At 47.8% G+C, this 18,577-nt stretch overlaps 1 protein-coding gene across 2 annotated transcripts in view; it reads right to left on the reverse strand.

Moving 5' to 3' along the window:
• The window catches only part of LOC144121190 (uncharacterized), a 132,272-nt gene that overhangs the window by 42,422 nt on the left and 71,273 nt on the right, over positions 1 to 18,577 (reverse strand). For both annotated transcript variants that reach the window (XM_077654261.1, XM_077654262.1), the window contains exon 3: positions 17,814 to 17,960. In XM_077654261.1, coding sequence (XP_077510387.1) covers positions 17,814 to 17,960 — 147 coding nt within the window. The remainder of the gene's footprint in view (positions 1 to 17,813; positions 17,961 to 18,577) is intronic.

Here is an 18,577-nt window from a genome sequence, read left to right on the forward strand (position 1 = left end):
GAAACGGGCCTAAGACGGTAAACTGGCACTGCATAAAGCAGTGGTGCTGCCGAAGCTTCCACCACTACGTAGGGTGATACCATGATTCAGAAGAGAGAAAAAGAGAGAGAACAGCAACGCCGGCACGCCGCGAGTGCAATAATCTGTCCACACACTGCCAGTTCCGAGCTAGAAAAATTAGGAATTCGCACCCCGCAACCCCCGCACCGGTTCGTCCCCACGCGCCACGCACGGAGCAGATGCGCGCGAAACCGCGCCGAGATAAACACGCCGTCGCACCCCCAATCTCGAATCCAAATCACGACCCGCGCGCTGTCGCCAACTGTCGCCTCCGCTTTTCCGCGAGTATCCCAGCACGCGCGTACGCGCGAAAGGAGGAACAGAGGCAAACGAGCCAGCAGGAGCAGCAGCAAGAGCTACTCCCGAAGAGGGGGGTCTACTAGTGGTGGGCAGGGCGCCAACGCGGCAATAAGAACGGCGGAGCGGTTAATCAGCCTAACGAAGCAAGCCGTCGCTTTTGCTGCCGCTTCTGCTGATGCTCTTGTTCCTCTAGCAGCGGTGTCGCCCGCTTCCGTGCCCCACACGTTCGGAAGCACAAAAAGCAGAGCGCGAAGAACGCCCACACAAGCTCGGCTGCTGCCGTGCGCTCTCGAGTGACCCGCGCGGTGTCGCGGCGTTTCCCACGTCGCCGCAGCCGCCTCGCTTGTCGTCGCTTACACGTTTACTCGATTAACTGAAATGAGAGACCGCGCGTCTCCGCGTGCGTTGGCCGGCGCTCACAAGAGGGGTGGCTGCGGTCGCAGAAGCCGCGCTCGCTTCCAGGGGGGGCGAGTGTCGGAGGAGGAAGTGCTGAGCGCGGTGGAGGGAGACAGCTAATCTGGCAAACGCGCAATGTTGTCGCCGCCACCAACGACGTTAGCGTTGGCGTCGGGTCGACACGTACGCCCTCTATACGCGCTGCCTTTGTGCATGCATACGAACGTGAGCAGAAGCAAGGTAAGGGAGCGTAGAGGACGCTGTAAAGAGGCAAGTGACAAAATCGAGAACATACAAAAAAAAAAAGGAAGATGCGAGTGCGACACCTACAGGGCCGAGCGCGCTTCAGTGCCGGTGGCGGGCGTGGCGGTGGTGTCGGTCGCCCATGAGTGTCGCGCCTGCCTTCATGCTCGCGGGCACCTGCGCACGTGTCGCGTGGCGGTGGTTTCCGGGTGAGCGCCTATTTATCGCGACGAGTTATGGCCGCATGCGCCCCCCCCCCCCCCCTCCCTGGTGCACGGTGGCGCGGCGTCGAAACGTGATCGCCCCCTCCCCCACCGCTCGCTTCGTATGCTTGCTATAGCTACCGCCGCTCTGCGCACTCAGCACCGGCTTCGTGGTTAAGGCTTCATGCGCTTCGGCCTGGGGCAACCATGCTCCGTTGCGTAACCGAACGTAACCGTGGTTGGTTGCGCGCACTTATGTACGGGTGTGCGGATTTCTCATCATAACGAGGGGGGCGGGGGTATACGTGGGAAAGGGGCGGGCGCAGTGACCGGAAGTTGGCTGGCTGCGTCAAATTGGGCTTGGTTTATAGTTGGGTTCTATAATCAGTCTACGTATCATGTGCGGCTGTCGTCATGGAAGCGCTGGTCCTCGCGCAGTCATTGGTTGGGATGACGTCACGAAAACAGTCACGTTCGCTATAATCATACAGTTATCGGCAAGTAGGCATACTTTGCTTCTAGAAAATTTCTTGGCTTTCTCGCACTGTCGAAAGTAATTTCCATTATTATTTTTCAAAAAAAAAATTCCATGTGATAGCTGTCTGAATTTTCCAGGCCAGTGAAAAGCTAGCCCTCATTAAAAAATTTACAAAAAAATAAGTTCGGTCATTTCTGCACTCTGAATTCTTCCTGAGTAATGTAGAAGCATTGCGTTTTGCTATCAGCAAAAAAAAAAAGAAAACCGCCAGCAGGACAGTTTTACGTATTTTTTCGTTCTTTAGCCAACAAAGTACCGTTTTTATAGAAAGCGTACGCAATATTTTTGAGCAATATAAAACGCTTCATCGCCTGTCTGTACTACTAGTAAAAATGTATGAACCCGAATAGAACACAATAAGCCAATTGAATAATTCCCAAGTTCCAGAAAAGTGCGGTTTACCGCGTTTTCAACCTGAAATTCCATAGTGAGGAGTTCCAAGTAATAATGTAAAATGGGGATGGTTGCATAGCTAATGCAATTACCATTACGCTTATCGATTTTTATCAGAATATTTTTGTTTTAGGCTAAAAACAATTTTTAAGTTGAACGCCATCTCCGCCAGTGATCGCAGCCCCGTAACGCAACTGCACTGCGTGGAACACTCTCGCAAGTTCCTAAAAGGCAAACGCCTGTCCTTTAGTGCTTTCCTTTTCCAAGTGGCGCCGAACAGCTGCAGAATCAAGTTTTTTTCTTCCTGTTGAAGTGAAGACTCGAATTCGCTATTAGTATAAACACTCGGTTTTGTACTAAATCGGGGTTCTGTACCACGATCGAATTCATGAGAAATGTTCGCGCGTTCGTATATCAAATCTGGTCGTGTTTTTGGCCTGTTACAGCCTACAGCTCTCCGTTGCATTGCAGACTACAGCTAATTACAGTCGCCTCCCCGTCGGCTTCCCCGCGGAGGAGAACCCTTAATCCATACCAGGCTCACACGGGATACGCGCTCACTGCGGGCATGATCGTCGAATGGCAGTCCTGTTAGAAAGTCTACGGACTTCTCCCGCGGAAAATGACGACCTTGAGAAAGACGCCGACGACCAAGCGACAACAATCACGTGTACAAAGCGTAACACGGGTACCCGCCTATCATCAGCAGAACACATGTGGGGATGCCCCGGCTACCACGAAGTAGGACAAAGCCCTCCAGACACACGTCGCCACATGCCGTGAATGTATACTACACCATCGACGCTTGGGCCTGACCCACGCTGCGAGGCAGACATTGAACGTGAAATGTTGTCACCCTGCCGCCCCCTCCCCACTCCCATTAATAGGCATTCGTACCTGCCCACCTTTATTAAAGAATTTTTTTCACTAATTAAACTTGCAGTTAGCAGTTTGTTTTCCAGGCCACCACTTTTCATGGTAAGTGCGCTGCAGCAATTAGCAGCAGTTAAGCACAGTCCGCGGGCTCTGTTTTGGCAATAAAACTTGTGTGCGCTAGAGGGATATAAAAATAAATTGGTTTACTTTGCTGTCACTAACGGCGCGTCGGCTTGATAACCTGATAACCTGATTAAACTTTGGAGCAGTAACGAGAAGAGCTGGCACCAAAGCTGTCTGGGCACACCTCAAGGTGACGCTTTGGTTGGTTTGGTTTATGGCGTTTAACGTCCCAAAGCGACTCAGGCTATGGGGGACGCCGTAATGGAGGGCTCCGGATAATTTCGAGCACCTGGGGTTCTTTAACGTGTACTGACATCGCACAGCACACGGGTTTTTATACTCAGTTTCATACATCAGGTGCAACGCTGTGAAAGGTACCGAAGTAGTCCGCAAGTCAAAATAAAGGGAGGCGTGTTACTCCGCGCTTGTTCTGCGGCCGAGTGATGTAAGGCACAAGAAAGCGACAGCGTATAGACAGCAATAACAGTGCATTTAATCAAGCTGATGACAAATTTGTCATGTAGTAAGCTTGCAGGCAAAGCATTCACTAGCAGGATGGTTAACTAATATTGAATAGTTAAGTTTTTAACCATATTGTTAGGCTACTTAATTAATGAGAGGCGTGTACCCACTGCAACATCCATATCAATTTTTAGAACTTCGAAAACGCGGTTATCCGTCGGCGCTGAGGCCCAACAAATATTGGCTATTTCGACGAGTTACGTGCACTGCAGAGGTTGCTTAGCTTGCAAGCTTCTCGAAGGCGCATGTATTTTGGCGCGATGTAGCCGAAATTTGTTGGGTTACAGCGGCGAGGGTCACCACGTTTCCGAAATTCTAAAAAAATGATATAGATGTTACTTAAAGCGGGGTACACGCCTCTCACTAATTAAGGGGCCTAACAGTAATAGTTAAAAAGTTAACTATTTAATATCAGTAAAACAGCCTGCTAGTTAGCGAGTCTTGGCTGAATTCTGATGTACTAAGCCGCTGACAATGCCATGCCAAAACAAAAAAGAAACCGCACTTCTATCAAAAACCATATTTTTAAAAATTGCAGAAAGTCTTGGTCGAAACACCCTGCACACTCTGTAGACACTTGCACGACTATGTGGGAGTAAAAAGAGAGTAAACTCTCCTCTAGCGCATACCCTTTATGAAAGGGAGGGCGCTAGAGTACAGCTTACTCCCTTTTTACTGTTTTCTGTTTAGAGTGTATATGTGCACCGTGCACTGCTCACTGGACGCCGTATTGGGATGGGCTGCGCCGTTTCCGCTGCGACAGTGCAGGTATAGTACGTGTCTACACAGCGACACCAGACGTGAGCGTGCTCCCTTCGCCCGGTATGAACCAAGGAGGTCGTGGCATAAATCACGCGCGGAGAGAATCAGGTTTATTACCTGCACCATGAGCGTGCCAAAGCCTGCTCGCCTTACTCGTCGCGTGCGCTTGTTTTCCCTGCCAGCGTGATCCTTTAGCGTGGGGCTTGTGATTGTATACCATCGGTCTGAGGTATGGACCTCCTTCACCCCGCGACGTCACGAAGATGCGGTGGCGCTGATGTTAGCAGCGACTTTCGCATGGTAGGCAAAACAGGTTCCGCTTGCCCGTGCCTACCGCAGCTGCCGCAGTTACCGGCGGCTGCTTCAAGCCTGTGCACTGCAGAAGCAGCATGTATTGACCAGCTGCGTCACTGCTGGATCCGCGTAGTAGCATAAAAAATATTAAATTAGCCTCGATAGGTTTCTCGCGCATAAATGCCGCATTCGGAAACTGGCTAACAGGCATTGGGCCACGGTAGTAAAGCGCGAAGTCTGGGAGTCGATAGGCACTGCCACTCAATGCACTTAATAGCATGCAAGTTACTGCGTTCATTCACCTGAACTTCAGGATAGTAGGCTGATAATTGCTCAAGGAAAAAAAAAGACATATGTAGCGCACACGTACTTATAACCTTGAGCCGGAGGGCACGGGGCGCCGACAGGTTCACTCGCCCCCAAGGAATGCGTTTTTTTGTTAATAGCACACCATGTTTAAATGGCGCGTTTTGTGACATTTAATAGTTACTTGAAACTGTTTCTTGATATGACGACGTAATTATTTCATTCGAGTAGAAAGAAGTCTGGTAAGTTCTGTCAATCTTGCGCGGTCGCGTTGGTGTGCTTAGAATAGCGTACCTTAAGTGTGCTAAACGCCATATGCTTTTTCATTGCATCATGCATGTGTCATGTTTCATGAGGTAATACATGATCGCGAAGCTTGTTTGGAAAGAAGCAGCCGCAGGCGTGCTACTAACAGACACGTGGCGAGATTGAGAGGGGACGCGGCATGAAAAGTGTTTTCGTTGTAACTAAACTTGGTGTAAATATGAAATTCCTACGCTAGTTTCAGTCATTCCTTTTATTTATAGCTATACCTGGCGCAGTTCTGGGTAATTATAATTAACACCATCGTCAAGTCCCCCCAAGCTAGGTATCTAATTGAGTAGATAGTGCGCAGTTTTTTTTTTTTTATGCCAGCATGTGCATAAAGCCCTGTTCTGTATGATGACGCGATTAGTTGTTTTTCTATATGATCAGTACTTATGCATGCATAGTTACATGAAAACGTTTCTTACAAAAAATAACTAACACAATACTGCACGTGTAGAAAAAAAAAATCGAGATTTATTACGCTCCTCAACGTCTCAGGAATAGTTTGCGACAAATGGAATCATTTGATTTTCATGCGAATTACGAAGGTGAGTGATCCCGTCGCAGAAAATGTGAGAGGTCAGAAAACGAACCTTAAAGTTTATTCCCTCGTTTATGGCATCTTCGCTTTCGCTTTGGTCAAAGAAATGCGGCACTGAAATCAAAAAAATTACCTCACAATTTTTGACGACCACACTTCTAAAAAGCGTAATTTATAAATTTGTACTCAATATTTTGCTATAATTTTTCGTCACGAAACTAGACTTCAGGGCTAGGAAAGAAAATAATTCTAGAAATAAAAAATTTTCATCAAATCGACCAGCTTAACAAGAGGACAAGTCGGTCTGGCTGGTGCGTGGTCATGCGGCTAAAAACAGCGCTAAGCGAGACAGGAGATCGGGGACACGACGCTGTCCCCACTTTTCGCGCAGCGCGACACGTACGTATGTCAGCAGACGATGAGCGCATGTCTGCTCCGACGAAACAACGCCAGCACTTCCCCTCACTACTGCCCCGAAGTAAAATCATTCCGGCTAGTGCAGAGTGTCAAAACTTGCTTTATTCAATGCCCAGCGCATAAATAAACGGCAGGAACGCTTTCTACATGTTTACTACTAACCATATATACAATACACTGTGGCAAACTATTTCTATTTATAGGTCGCACGTGGACAACGCGAGCTCGTGTACTTCGACAAATTACTAAGTTGGAAGCATCGACCATTGCTATGATTCGCAGAAACTGGAAACGCGCCTACAAGCCTTGAAAACCCGCGCACAACACCTATCCGCGACACCACTCCCCGACCTTTTGCCTACCACGAGCTCGCTAGCGACTGCAGCGCCACCTCGTTTGTTTACAAACATGCAGGAAGTCCATACTGACCGACTTGTATCTCCCTTCGTTTTGTTTTTACGCTCGTGTCATTCGGTGTACTGTGTGACAGCGCACGAATAGAGTGGGTTGGTCCGTCCTCACAATTTTGATTGTTTCTCCGCGCAGAGATATGTCAGGAAAGGGCTTTGATTGCACGGGGCGGCGTCGGTGTGGCGACGCTATAGTCTTGCCATTATACGCATGATCTAAACAGCCGAACTATACAAACCTCCGACTTTAAAGAGCTGAAACACGAAGTCGGTACGTCATTTTAGATCTCGGGTGCAAGAGATGGAAGGAGGTGGAAACGCTTTTTTCGGAGTTGCGCTTTTGTACCTCCTAGAAAGAGAACCGTTTAATGCCGCTGCTGTACAGTCTTTGTCGAAAGTATACATCCCATAGGGTCTGCTTCTGAGCCCTGCAGTGCAACTTCTCTTGCATGCTCAGCGACACTAATCTCAGGAAGGCGGGAGGAACTTAAGTCCTCTACCCTCCCAGGCTTAGGACTGTCAAATGTGCTAAAGAGCCACGTCACATGGCTTGGAAGCAAACCCCTTGGCTTGTATATTTTTGACAATTGTTGATAATGAAGCCAGAAGGCAAAAAATGCTCACCGCTCACCGACTAGAGAGGTTGTTTGTGCGCTATATACGCGCAAAGGCAGCACAGCGTTCCTGTTTATTGTGCTTAATCAATCAGGTTTCTGATACATACAGAGTCTTAACTGAGTCCTTGATATCGGTCCCGAAGCTTGACCACTCCAAGATATAGTCGAATCTGGACATTGTCTCGAGGTTGGGTAACTTCAAGACATATATTCGAACCTGGACATTGTCTTTGGGTCTGAACGCGGTGTTCTCTCTTTTAGCTCTCTATTAAACGGCTTCTTTTCTCTACATCCACGGTAATATTCGCGTTGGTTAATCATTCTCGTCCAGAAGAACAGACTCCTTGACATTTGAGAGAGAGAGAGAATGATGAACGGAAATGCAGGGAGGTTAACTAAGAGACGCCCTGTGTGCTACCCTACACGTGGGAAGGGTGACATTTAAAGGGAAAGATAGAAAGGGGAGAGAGGAAGGTAGATGACTTTTTCGCGTGACCGCAGTCCGTAACTATAACAGGGTACACTGGGCACACTGTGAAAGTTTACAACCACTGTGCCATCGCGCCCATTGCACGGGCGACTTTAATTCATTGAGCAGAGAGGCCATTCACAGTACTTCATCACATCGTGCGCGCTCACTGATATGACTCCGTCAGCCGGGTACGGGGGACCCCCAAAGTGAGCGTTCTAAAACCATGGGATGCAGGTGGCGTTCAGACTGAGTCTTGCACGCACTCGACTGCTCCGCAATGAGCCATTCTGGTGAAATCAAGCCAGGCGGCAATGATAAGACTACACCATAAAAAGGCACGAACATCATAATGCTTTCTTCTAATTGCATAAGATGGCGCCTACTCACAGTCTTCTAAAAAGCACCGCACTCAACCACGCACTCCCTTGAAACGTCATTTGCGACAGCGAAAGTCTCTAACCGTATGCACATCTCCTTATCTTAGTCGTTTCCGCACCTGGCGGTGAGCTATTCGTCGCCGCTCAGTCGGGCTGATACATCGCCACGTTTTGGGCGCATCGCCAGGCTCATCGGAAGCGTTCAGTCACGTATGCTAGATAGTGCACTCATTTCCTTCGGCAGCCTGCAAAGTTCGGTGCCTGGCTGCTTTCTGAGAACCTTTCCCCACATTTTTTTTTTACTTGTGCTACTTCTCGGCTTACTCAGCGTCAATTCTCGCACTTTACACACCTGCTCCACATTTTATCTGGCCGTCTGCCTTGCTTATTAATGCAGAGTTGCTTTCTGAGCTTCGCTCGCCAGATATCCGGGCACCCAGTTTGGAGTCCGAGCTGGATAGCTCGCCTGGATAGCGGTAATGCTTTCACGTAATGCCTTCAGGGGCCCTTCAGGTGAAAACAAATGAATACATGTAAGTGAAGGCCACTCAGCACAACTGCAGCCTATATTGCTCTTAGTAAAAATTGATTTTCTTGCACTTTCTGGTTATGCTGACGTCTGGCCGGCAGCAAAACGCGCATTTATCTACGAGAAAATTCAATTTCAAAAATCTTCCCGCCAACTGATTCAATCTCGTGACATCCTTATCGGAAATGACGGGTTGCCGTCGCTTTGAATCCAATGGAGGTGTATAGTAGCCTCTGGGATTCGCGTCTAAAAATTGATGTAGAATGCATTTTACGCATTTTACTTTGCGAAGTCGGCCGGTGATGGCAATATTTTTATTTCATTTAATTCGTTTTCCCCATAGTTTATAAAAGCTCTGTTTTCGACGAAGGTATTCTCTTTTTGATTAGAGCGCGGCAATTAACTTATCGATTTGGGTCAACTTTTCCGCAGTGTCTCTTTAATTAAAAAGTGCACACTGCATCCATGGCCGCGTAACTATGGGAGGAGAGGTTATCCAAGTTATCCAGGTGGGAACTTAGGAAGAGCGGAAGACGGGATAAAGATTAGCAGAAGGGAGCCTCAGTAGAATACGTGGGCTTCTCGGTGCCCGGCAGGTCGTATGGGGAATGCATTTTTGAAGCAGCAGTTGCACCCAGCGGCTCATTTAAGTATCTGCAAATTCTTTTTTGTTTCTGCCTGTTGGAATTTGTGAGAAATACACGACATTAACGATCTGTATGTGGGTCCATGCCAAACGCACCAGAATTTGCGCTGGATCGACCCACCCCTATTTCTGCAAGATAATTTATGGCTCTTTGTCGCACTGTGGAGAGTTATTTCCGCCAAACATTTAGAGGAAAAAGAAATTGTCCTCTTATGTAAAACCCCTTTGAATTTTCCAGACGAGTGCAAAACTGTTTTCCGGTAAAAAATTTACAAAAATCAATTCTTTTATTTTCGCGCTCAAAATTTTTTCCTGAACAACATAGAAGCATTGCATTGTATCGGCCAAGAATAAACCTCCAACAGAAAAGTTTCATGCGCTTTTTTAGTTCTTTAGTTTAGCCCAAAAGTACCATTCATACAATTTCTTTTTCAGGAAAAAATTTACGCGACCTACGAGCACAATGTAAAACGCTACATCGGCTGTCGGTTTTTCAACTAACACCATCGCCGCCGATTATTGTTGTCCTGTAAAGCCACTGCACTGCACAACAAGATAGCGGCACTGCTGAAAATCCTAATCTGCGGTGTACTCACACGTTCAAAAGTTCATACTAACATGCTCTGACTGTAGTCGGAATTAGTATACTTCTCACGTGCTGTGTTTACAAGACGCGGTATCAACTGACTCGAAGATCTGGCGTTTTCTTCTCTTGGGCCGTGACTCTCGATCACCCGGAGCCGAAAAATTTCACTGTTCTTTTGAAATATGTAATATTAGCAGTTATCCACCTGAGAGAGCAGGTACAATTAATACAGCCATTATCCCAAATACAGACTAGAACATTTCGCAGTATTAAGCCAAGTCGCCGTACTAGTGGAGCATCCAGCGCAGTGCAGCAGCGTGTTCTAGTAAAGGTGTTCACAATAAAATTTGCTCATGCCACAGGTTCAGCCCTAATTACGTATTAAACCGTATTCAGTAAATATGAAAGACATGATACGTTAAACTTAATGTTTCGATAGATCCTTTTCAAGGAAGTTCGTTGCGATTTCTTTTTTCACGAAATAATTTCGAACTAAAGTTTCTGAACCAACATACTAGCCGATGGCTACAGATAAGCACGTAAGTAGAGAGACGCCTGGTTATTTATTACCAGTATATTCAAGACATGCGAGCCAACCCTCCTGAATGGTAAAATACAAACGTATTACAACCAAAACGCTACCTCGCGGTGTGCCCCGACAGCTTTGGTGCCAACCCTTCTCGTTACTGCGCCAATGTTTAATCAGGTTATGCGATTAAGCTGACACGCCGTTAGTGACCACCTTTCTTTGTTTCCTCGCTAGCCCACACACGTTTTATCGGCGAAACAGAGCCCGCGGACTGTACTTCGCTGTAAAGTAATTGCTGCAGCGCACTTACCATGAGAAGTGGCACCCCTGAAAACAAACTGCCCGCTGCAAGTTTAATTAGTGAAAAAAATCTTCAATAAAGGTGGGCAGGTACGAAGGCCTATTTATGGGAGAGGGGAAGGGGCTGACAGGGTGACTACACTTGAAGGTCAATGCCTGCCTCGCAGCGTGGGTCAGGCCGAAGCGTCGTTACTTTGTGTAGTCCATTCATTGTATGATAGCCGCAGCTGGCAGAGGACGGTGTTATTTGGAGAGATATTGGACAGGCCGAGAGGCATTGCAGTGGGCTTAGTCAGGCTGATGCTGCTGCCTATGATGATGATAACTAATGGTGTCGAGAGGTGCTTGAGGTGTTAGATGGTGTCTTGATGTGTTTTTTTCTGCCTTCACGGTAGCCGGGGCATTCACACATGTGTTCTGCTGATGATAGGCGGGCACCCGTGTTACGCTTTGTACACGTGATTGTTGTCGCTCGGTCGTCGGCGTCTTTCTCAAGGTCGTCATTTTCCGCGGGAGAAGTCCGTAGACTTTCTAACGGGACTGCCATTTAACAATCGCGTCCGCAGTGAGCGCGTATCACGTGTGAGCCTGGTATGGATTAAGGGTTCTCCTCCGCGGGGAAGCCGACGGGGAGGTGACTGTAATTAGCTGTAGTCTGCAATGCAACGGAGAGCTGTAGGCTGTAACAGGCCAAAAACACGACCAGATTTGATATACGAACGCGCGAACATTTCTCATGAATTCGATCGTGGTACAGAACCCCGATTTAGTACAAAACCGAGTGTTTATACTAATAGCGAATTCGAGTCTTCACTTCAACAGGAAGAAAACAACTTGATTCTGCAGCTGTTCGGCGCCACTTGGAAAAGGAAAGCACTAAAGGACAGGCGTTTGCCTTCGAGGAACTGGCGAGAGATTGCCACGCAGGGCAAAGGTATTACGGGGCAACAATCACCGGCAGTGATTCCTGTCAACTTCCGTTACTCCGATAGCAATCACTAAGCGTAATTACGTTTACATTAGCTAGGCAGTGAGCTGAATTTTGTATTTCTACATGGACCACCTAACTATGAAATTTAAGGCTAAGTACGCGGCAAATCGCACTCTTTTTCAACTTTGAAATTTGTTTTCATTAATCTATGTAAAAAAATTAACCACCTGCAAAAATTTTTGCCACGTAGTACGTGTCGGATGAAGCGTTTTATATTGCTCACAAATGTTGCGTTCACGTTTTCTGTAAAAACTGTAAAAATGGAATTTTTTAGGCTCAACGAAAGATATAAAAAATAATAAAACTCTCCTGCTGGAAGCTTATCTTTTGCTCACACCAAAATGCAATGCTTCTATATTGTTCAGGAAAAATTTTGAGCGCAGAAATAAAATACGTTTTTCTAGTTTTTTTTGTGTGAGACCTAGTTTTGTACTCGTCCAGATAAATCAGAGCTGTCACATGGCCAGACAATTATTTTTTTGCCAGAAATATTAAAATCATAATTTGGACAGTGCGACAATGAGCCATAAATTTTCTAGCAGAAATCAGGGAGCGCAAGGTCTCGTGCGTTTCGTATGGATCCAATGATCAATACGGAACACCGAAATGGTTAGCGAGCCTCCGACGTGCGATGTGTGGTGAGTGCGCGCAGTGGAGAGATCGCAGTTGTCTGGCAACCATGGGGACGAAGAAAAAGCCAGATGGCTCCGTGCTATAGTGCTCTCCGCGCTACAGAAACGTCAGTAATCATTGTTAACCTAACGTTCGCTACCCTTCGACCCTTCATTAAAGGGACACCTAGGAGAAATTCAAGTTCGCTTGTATCGATAGAATGCCAACTCCGAACCACAAACATACCACTCTTTATGAAAACGAAGCTCCTGTAACGTAGAAAAAGAGCATGAGCTAATATACAGCTATCGCTGCCACTAGCCAATCCCGTATAAGTGCATGCGCGATGACGAAACAGCCGAAAAACGCCACGTATCTGAGCACTCCACCCCAGCTGTTGTGTGCATGCAAAGTGTTGTGCGCGTGTGTATTTATTTTTATTTTTTCTTTCTTGAATGTACATGCGCACAACCTGGACAACTTTATTGTTACCCTTTGTAAATAGTGTATATATGACCACTCCCTGTGTCCTACTGGTCCGGAGTTCCCGGGTTAGAACCCGACCGCGGCGGCTGCGTTTTTATGGAGGAAAAACGCTAAGGCGCCCGTGTGCTGTGCGATGTCAGTGCACGTTAAAGATCCCCAGGTGGTCGAAATTATTCCGGAGCCCTCCACTACGGCACCTCTCTCTTCCTTTCTTCTTTCATTCCCTCCTTTATCCCTTCCTTACGGCGCGGTTCAGGTGTCCAAAGATATATGAGACAGATACTGCGCCATTTCCTTTCCCTAAAAACCAATTATTATTATTATTGTCCCCTCACCTCTTTCATTTCACTTCTTCATACTGCCTGCTATCCTTTATTTCCACTACCCCAGCTCAGGTGCCGCCGCCACAGTGATGGCAGATGCCGGGGTTAGCAAAAAGCGTTTAACTTCCATTTTTATTATTATTTTTTAATAAACACATGCATCTCTGAGGCTGACAAATGTGCATGAAGGTTAGACGTGCGATCGATATTGAAGTAAATAAGTTTTGCTTTGAAACTGCTAGTGCACTTTTATCACACGAGCAAGGCGGAAAAAATGACAGCCTGAATGTTGCAAGCCAAACAGAACATTTATTTGGCGGCGCTACAGGCGGCCAGCCGAGTTTCGGTATGTTTTAGTGTTTCACGGCTACGCGCTTTGCGTTCACACATTGTTTCGTTTTCGACCCGCATCAGTTAACAGCAGGGAACCTCGAAGTGCCCCTCTAAGTGCTCCTGGGACGAAGTTTACACCTCGACACGCACCTGCGGCGAGGGAAACACCTGTGGATATAGCTGATGTTGCATGGTCTCCACGTTAGCAAGCGCACCGCTCGGCGTGTTCGCTTCGTCAACGTCCCGAGACTCTGGACTGCATAAATGCAGCGCTACGAGGACTATTATTACAGAATTTGAATATATCCGTGAGTAGCAGTCACAACTCATCAGTCGTGACCGCAGCTAGGCGGTGACAGCGTCGGCAGCTGCGCTTGGCTTGCTGCCGACGCTGGCGACTCCTTCGCGTCCGCACTATTCAGCCAGACCCGCCGCCTCAGCCCTCAAATGCATCGCATGCTGTGTGGGGTTCAGGTAGCTGAAGTGCAGGCCGCAGCTCTTTGCGAGAACTTCTTTGTCGGAAACGGGAACTGGAATCATCGTAACGCTGGTGCAAATGTAAACGAAGGGACGAGAGGCTTTCAACGTACGGCCGGCGGTATATAGTTTTCATTTCGGCTTGCTGCTAGGCTCCACCGCTCGCCGCCAGGAATCACGGAGTCCCCATTTACGTTACTTTTAGGCTATTTCGTCATCAGAGAGTCCCGAGTTTGAATCAGAGCGGCGGGAAAAGTTTAAACGTCGAATCCAAATCTCTTAGCACTGAATGCACCTTTCGCACGCCGGACAAGCGACAACAAAGCCGGCACGGAAGACCGAACTATCGGATCTTACTAACAAAAAAATTGATATAGATGTCCTCAGTGTCCCTTTAACCTCATTTCTTTCATTTTATCATTATGAGTTTATTCATTCTGTCATAGGCAGAGTAAATTCCCCCGCATAACGCCTCAAAACACTCGTCTCTGCAGCCCATGCCACGCGCCTCTTTGCTGTGTGTGCCATCGTGGTGGCCCGCGGTTATGGTGGTCGGCTGCTGACCCGAAATACGCGAGTAATATCCTAGCTGTGGCGGTCTCATTTCGATGGAGACGAAATGCTAGAGGCCCGTGTGCTGTGCGATGTCATTCCATGTTAGAGAACCTCAGGCGGTCGAAATTATCCGTATCCCTCCCCTAGGGCGTGCCTCATTGCCTGAGTCGTTTTCGGACGTTACCCCATAAAACCAAAGCAATATGTTTGTGTTTTTTTGCGTTTTACTTTTCTGCTTCCCTCCGCATTACTAAGAAAGTGGGAGGACTGATGCTGGGAAGGGGGGGTGGAGAACTTGATTCCACCCCCCCCCCCCCACCCCCCGGGCTCCCCCTTGGCTACGTGTCTGGCATTGAGTTAAAGATTATATAGAAAGAGAGCTCCAAGCGTCCGCTGGATATCTAAACCAACCGCAGCTTTATCAAGCCGCTGGCATGCATGCATGGTGAGCTGAGAGAGCTGTAAGCTCGTTGTCTGCAGGCTTGCTATCGCGAGTATAGCAAGCTACCGCACGCGTAACACATGCCCACCTGTATAGACTAGTTTATGCTTTTCAGCAGAGCGATGACGGAGTGATAAAATCCAGTTTATTGCGGCAAAAGCGACCCCCTTAGTGCAGTGGTGCGCTGATGATCGCGCGATGCGCCCGTATTCCGCGATTATTGGCTGCAATATTTCAACAGAGGCTCCAAGCCTGACACGAAGGCACGCGAAGGCTAACCAGAACGTAATCGAGCCGAGCGATTTACGAAACGCAGAAACTAAATAAAAAAAGAAAAGTATTACAAACGTGCAAGCTATTGGCTGCACTCATTTTTCAGCATCTTATCATAGACACACGAACACAGATAAAAAAAAAAGAACTGTAGACGGGAACTGCGACTTTTTTTTTTTTCCGACCCATGCAGGGGACTCACCGTCCAGAAAACCGCCACATTTTTCGCGGTTATGTTGCACAAAGACGCTCGTGTCAACAGCGATCAGCGAATTGCGACTAAAGACCGCGATAAGCGCACGCAAGACGAATTGTGTCGTTCATCGCGAACGTTGCACGTATATATGTATACGTGCCCCGAAGCGAGCACGCTTCCACGGTCCGTGTCCGAGATGAGGCGATTAATATCGTGCGAAAGCATATAATACGCGCAACGCGCATGCGCGTGCTGTGCATTGCATGCGCGCTCTGTACAGCGCTGGAGAGTCGGTGGCGCGTGGTTCTCGTTTATAATAGGACTCTTTTTTTTTCTCTCTCTGTCTACCAGGTTCGGTTTGGTTCTTCTTTTATATCGCTTTCTATCGATTTCGCGCATATGTCCGGAAGGCTCATTTGGGTAAAACGTTAATTGCCGCTTTTCGATCACGAAGGTTCGAACGGTGGTTCGACATGGGCCAATATTTCTTCTCTATCTCCGCTGGCACGCATGATCGGTCCGTGGTTCCAGATTTTGTGCGTTTTTTTTCTTCTTTACTTAAATGTCGCAACTGACCGATAAATCGAGTTCTCCTCCTGGTCCTTGTAAATGCGCGATTCATACAAGCAGCCACCAGGAAAACTAAGTCGTGACTAGCAGTAAGGAACAGGGAAAAAAATCCCTCATTTCTTTTTTTTTTTTACGGTCGCTGTTCGAGCGTATCGTGTAAAACCGTTGTTTTATAAGGCGTTGATGCTTATCGCGTTTCTATGTAGTACAAGTTTCGTGCGTGTCTTGTATATATGTTCCTCGATACTGTAACAAATGCGTGCTCGAGCGTGTCGCGTATCACACTGGTCGCAGAGTTAGGCCACAGATACTGGGTGGCTCTTTTTCCGGCGTCCCGACACCCGCTGTTACGACAAGCAAGCTTATGAAGGGGAAACAACGCCCATGTGCCCATTAGAAAAACCGGTGGTTATCACGGCAGCAGCGGGCTGGTTAAGTCGTCTCTTGCGGTTCGGAATTACTCGGCGATAAAACTGAAACTTGAATAGCGTGGCAGCATTATGCAAATGTATCGCAGCCAGTGTCACATACTGGCACTATTAGTTTGGAAAGCAGTAACTCAATGGGCGTCCTTTCCCGCGGTATATGCTAGCCCTGAGTGACTGCGCATGCGCCGCGTCGTTCACTCTTCTTCAATCACGCCAGTTACGAAATTCCAAATCAAAATCCACGCATACCTTGCGGACAGTCTTCGAAGGTATGTGAACGTTAGAGCCGCTTACACATAGTAGACAGTTTTAGATGTGCGTACGCAACGGCTTAGCGTACGCAAGGAGTTTGCGGGGACGGTAGTGCGCATGCGCAGAACGCAAGCGCAAGCTCTGCGTCTTGCGTGCGTACGCTAGCCAGCGGAGTTTGCGTTGCGGCGCTTGCGTGGCTTGCGTACGCTAACTTTGACAAGATGGCGGCGCCCTGCTCGCCCGCTTCGGAATAAATACATGTCGCCGCTGGATTCTCCGACGCAATAGCTCGCTCAAATGGTAGCGGTTCGCTTTTATTTCACCTACTCTTGCCCACACGTAGCGGTAAAAGCGATAACTAGCCCCTGATTTTTAGATAATTCGGCGATATTCAAGCTCCTAGGTCTAACTAAATGCAGTGTGTTTTCCTCGTAGCAACGACACCTGGCGAAGCTGTTTTCTGGCTTTCAGCCAGTTCTTACATTTTCTTCGATTTGCATAGTTTTTCTTCTTGCAACAAAAAAAGGCTCACAATGAACTCACTCTAGTTATCAGTAATCACGGATGAAATTTTCTTCAACCGAGCGTTGATGTGCTTTGACGTCTTGTCACTAGATGGCGCTACGTGCGCCTAAGGGACGCTACCGCTCGGTCAGCGAAAACTATACTTCGGAACGGACAGCATAACGCACGCAGCGCCGTAAAGCTTTGCGTACGCAATCACTTGCGTACGCACAGCTAAAACTGTCTAGTATCTGCATCCATGGGATGCGCAGTAAGTTATTCTTCGAGCCCTGCAACTCGCAGTATTACTCCATGTCAATGTCTTGAGCAGATCTGTACAGTTCAAATGGATGCACCACCCAGGAAGCTGAATGCCGAAACGTGACTTACATGGATAATTTAGAAGCTGGCGCACCGGACCCTGCATGTATAAGTGTATATTGTCGTGGGCGGTGTTGCTGGCAGTGTTTTATTACAGTATACGCATATGGCACTGTATCGGTGTTTTCTGCGTGTCGCAGTCACTTAGCATTGAATCGTGCATTGGTATCCTGTGTACGGGCGTCGTATATGTACCGAATCTCATCTTTTTCGGTGAAATTAGCTGTAAATATGCACGCACCTTCTCGTTCTGGTAGGCGGTGACGGCGATGAAGCCCGTCTCCTTGAACACGTACGTCCTGAAGGTGCTGTACGGCAGCTTGAGGATGTCGTTGGCCCGCACCAGGTGGAACCGCGGCTGGTACTTGTGCATCGAGTTCAGGATGGTCTGCAGAAAAGCAGGAAGGGTGACGTTGATGAAAAAATATTGAAAAAAGGAGCTTTACTTCACAACACTGATCGAGATGAATCGTGAAATGCACGGTGAGAGAGAATCTGCCGGGTTATTATCAAATAGAATAGCGTATAGGTACTCACCTACGGGGCAGATACGTGGAGGCTAAAGAAAAAAGTTCAGCTTAAGTTGAGAACAACGCAGCGAGCCATGGAAAGAAAAATGATAGGTGTAATGTTAAGAGACCGGAAGCGGGCAGAGTGGGTGAGGAAACAAACGCGGGTTAATGACATCCTAGTCGAAATCAAGAGAAAAGAAATTGGCTTGGGCAGAGCATGTAATGCGAAGGCAAGATAACCACTGGCCCTTAAGGGTAACGGAGTGGACTCCAAGAGAAAGTAAGCGTAGCAGGGGGCGGCAGAAGGTTAGGTGGGCAAATGAGATTAAGTTTGCAGGCAAAGGGTGGGTGCAGCTGGCAAAGGATAGGGTTAATTGGAGAGACATGGGAGAGGCCTTTGCCCTGCAGTGGGTGTAGTAAGGCTGATCATGATGATGATGAGAATAGCGAAGAACGGAATGGAACAGCTGCCCTAGCTAGCATGCACGTGGCG

This window comes from Amblyomma americanum, chromosome 2, assembly GCF_052857255.1.
Source record: "Amblyomma americanum isolate KBUSLIRL-KWMA chromosome 2, ASM5285725v1, whole genome shotgun sequence".
NCBI classification, from domain to species: domain Eukaryota; kingdom Metazoa; phylum Arthropoda; class Arachnida; order Ixodida; family Ixodidae; genus Amblyomma; species Amblyomma americanum.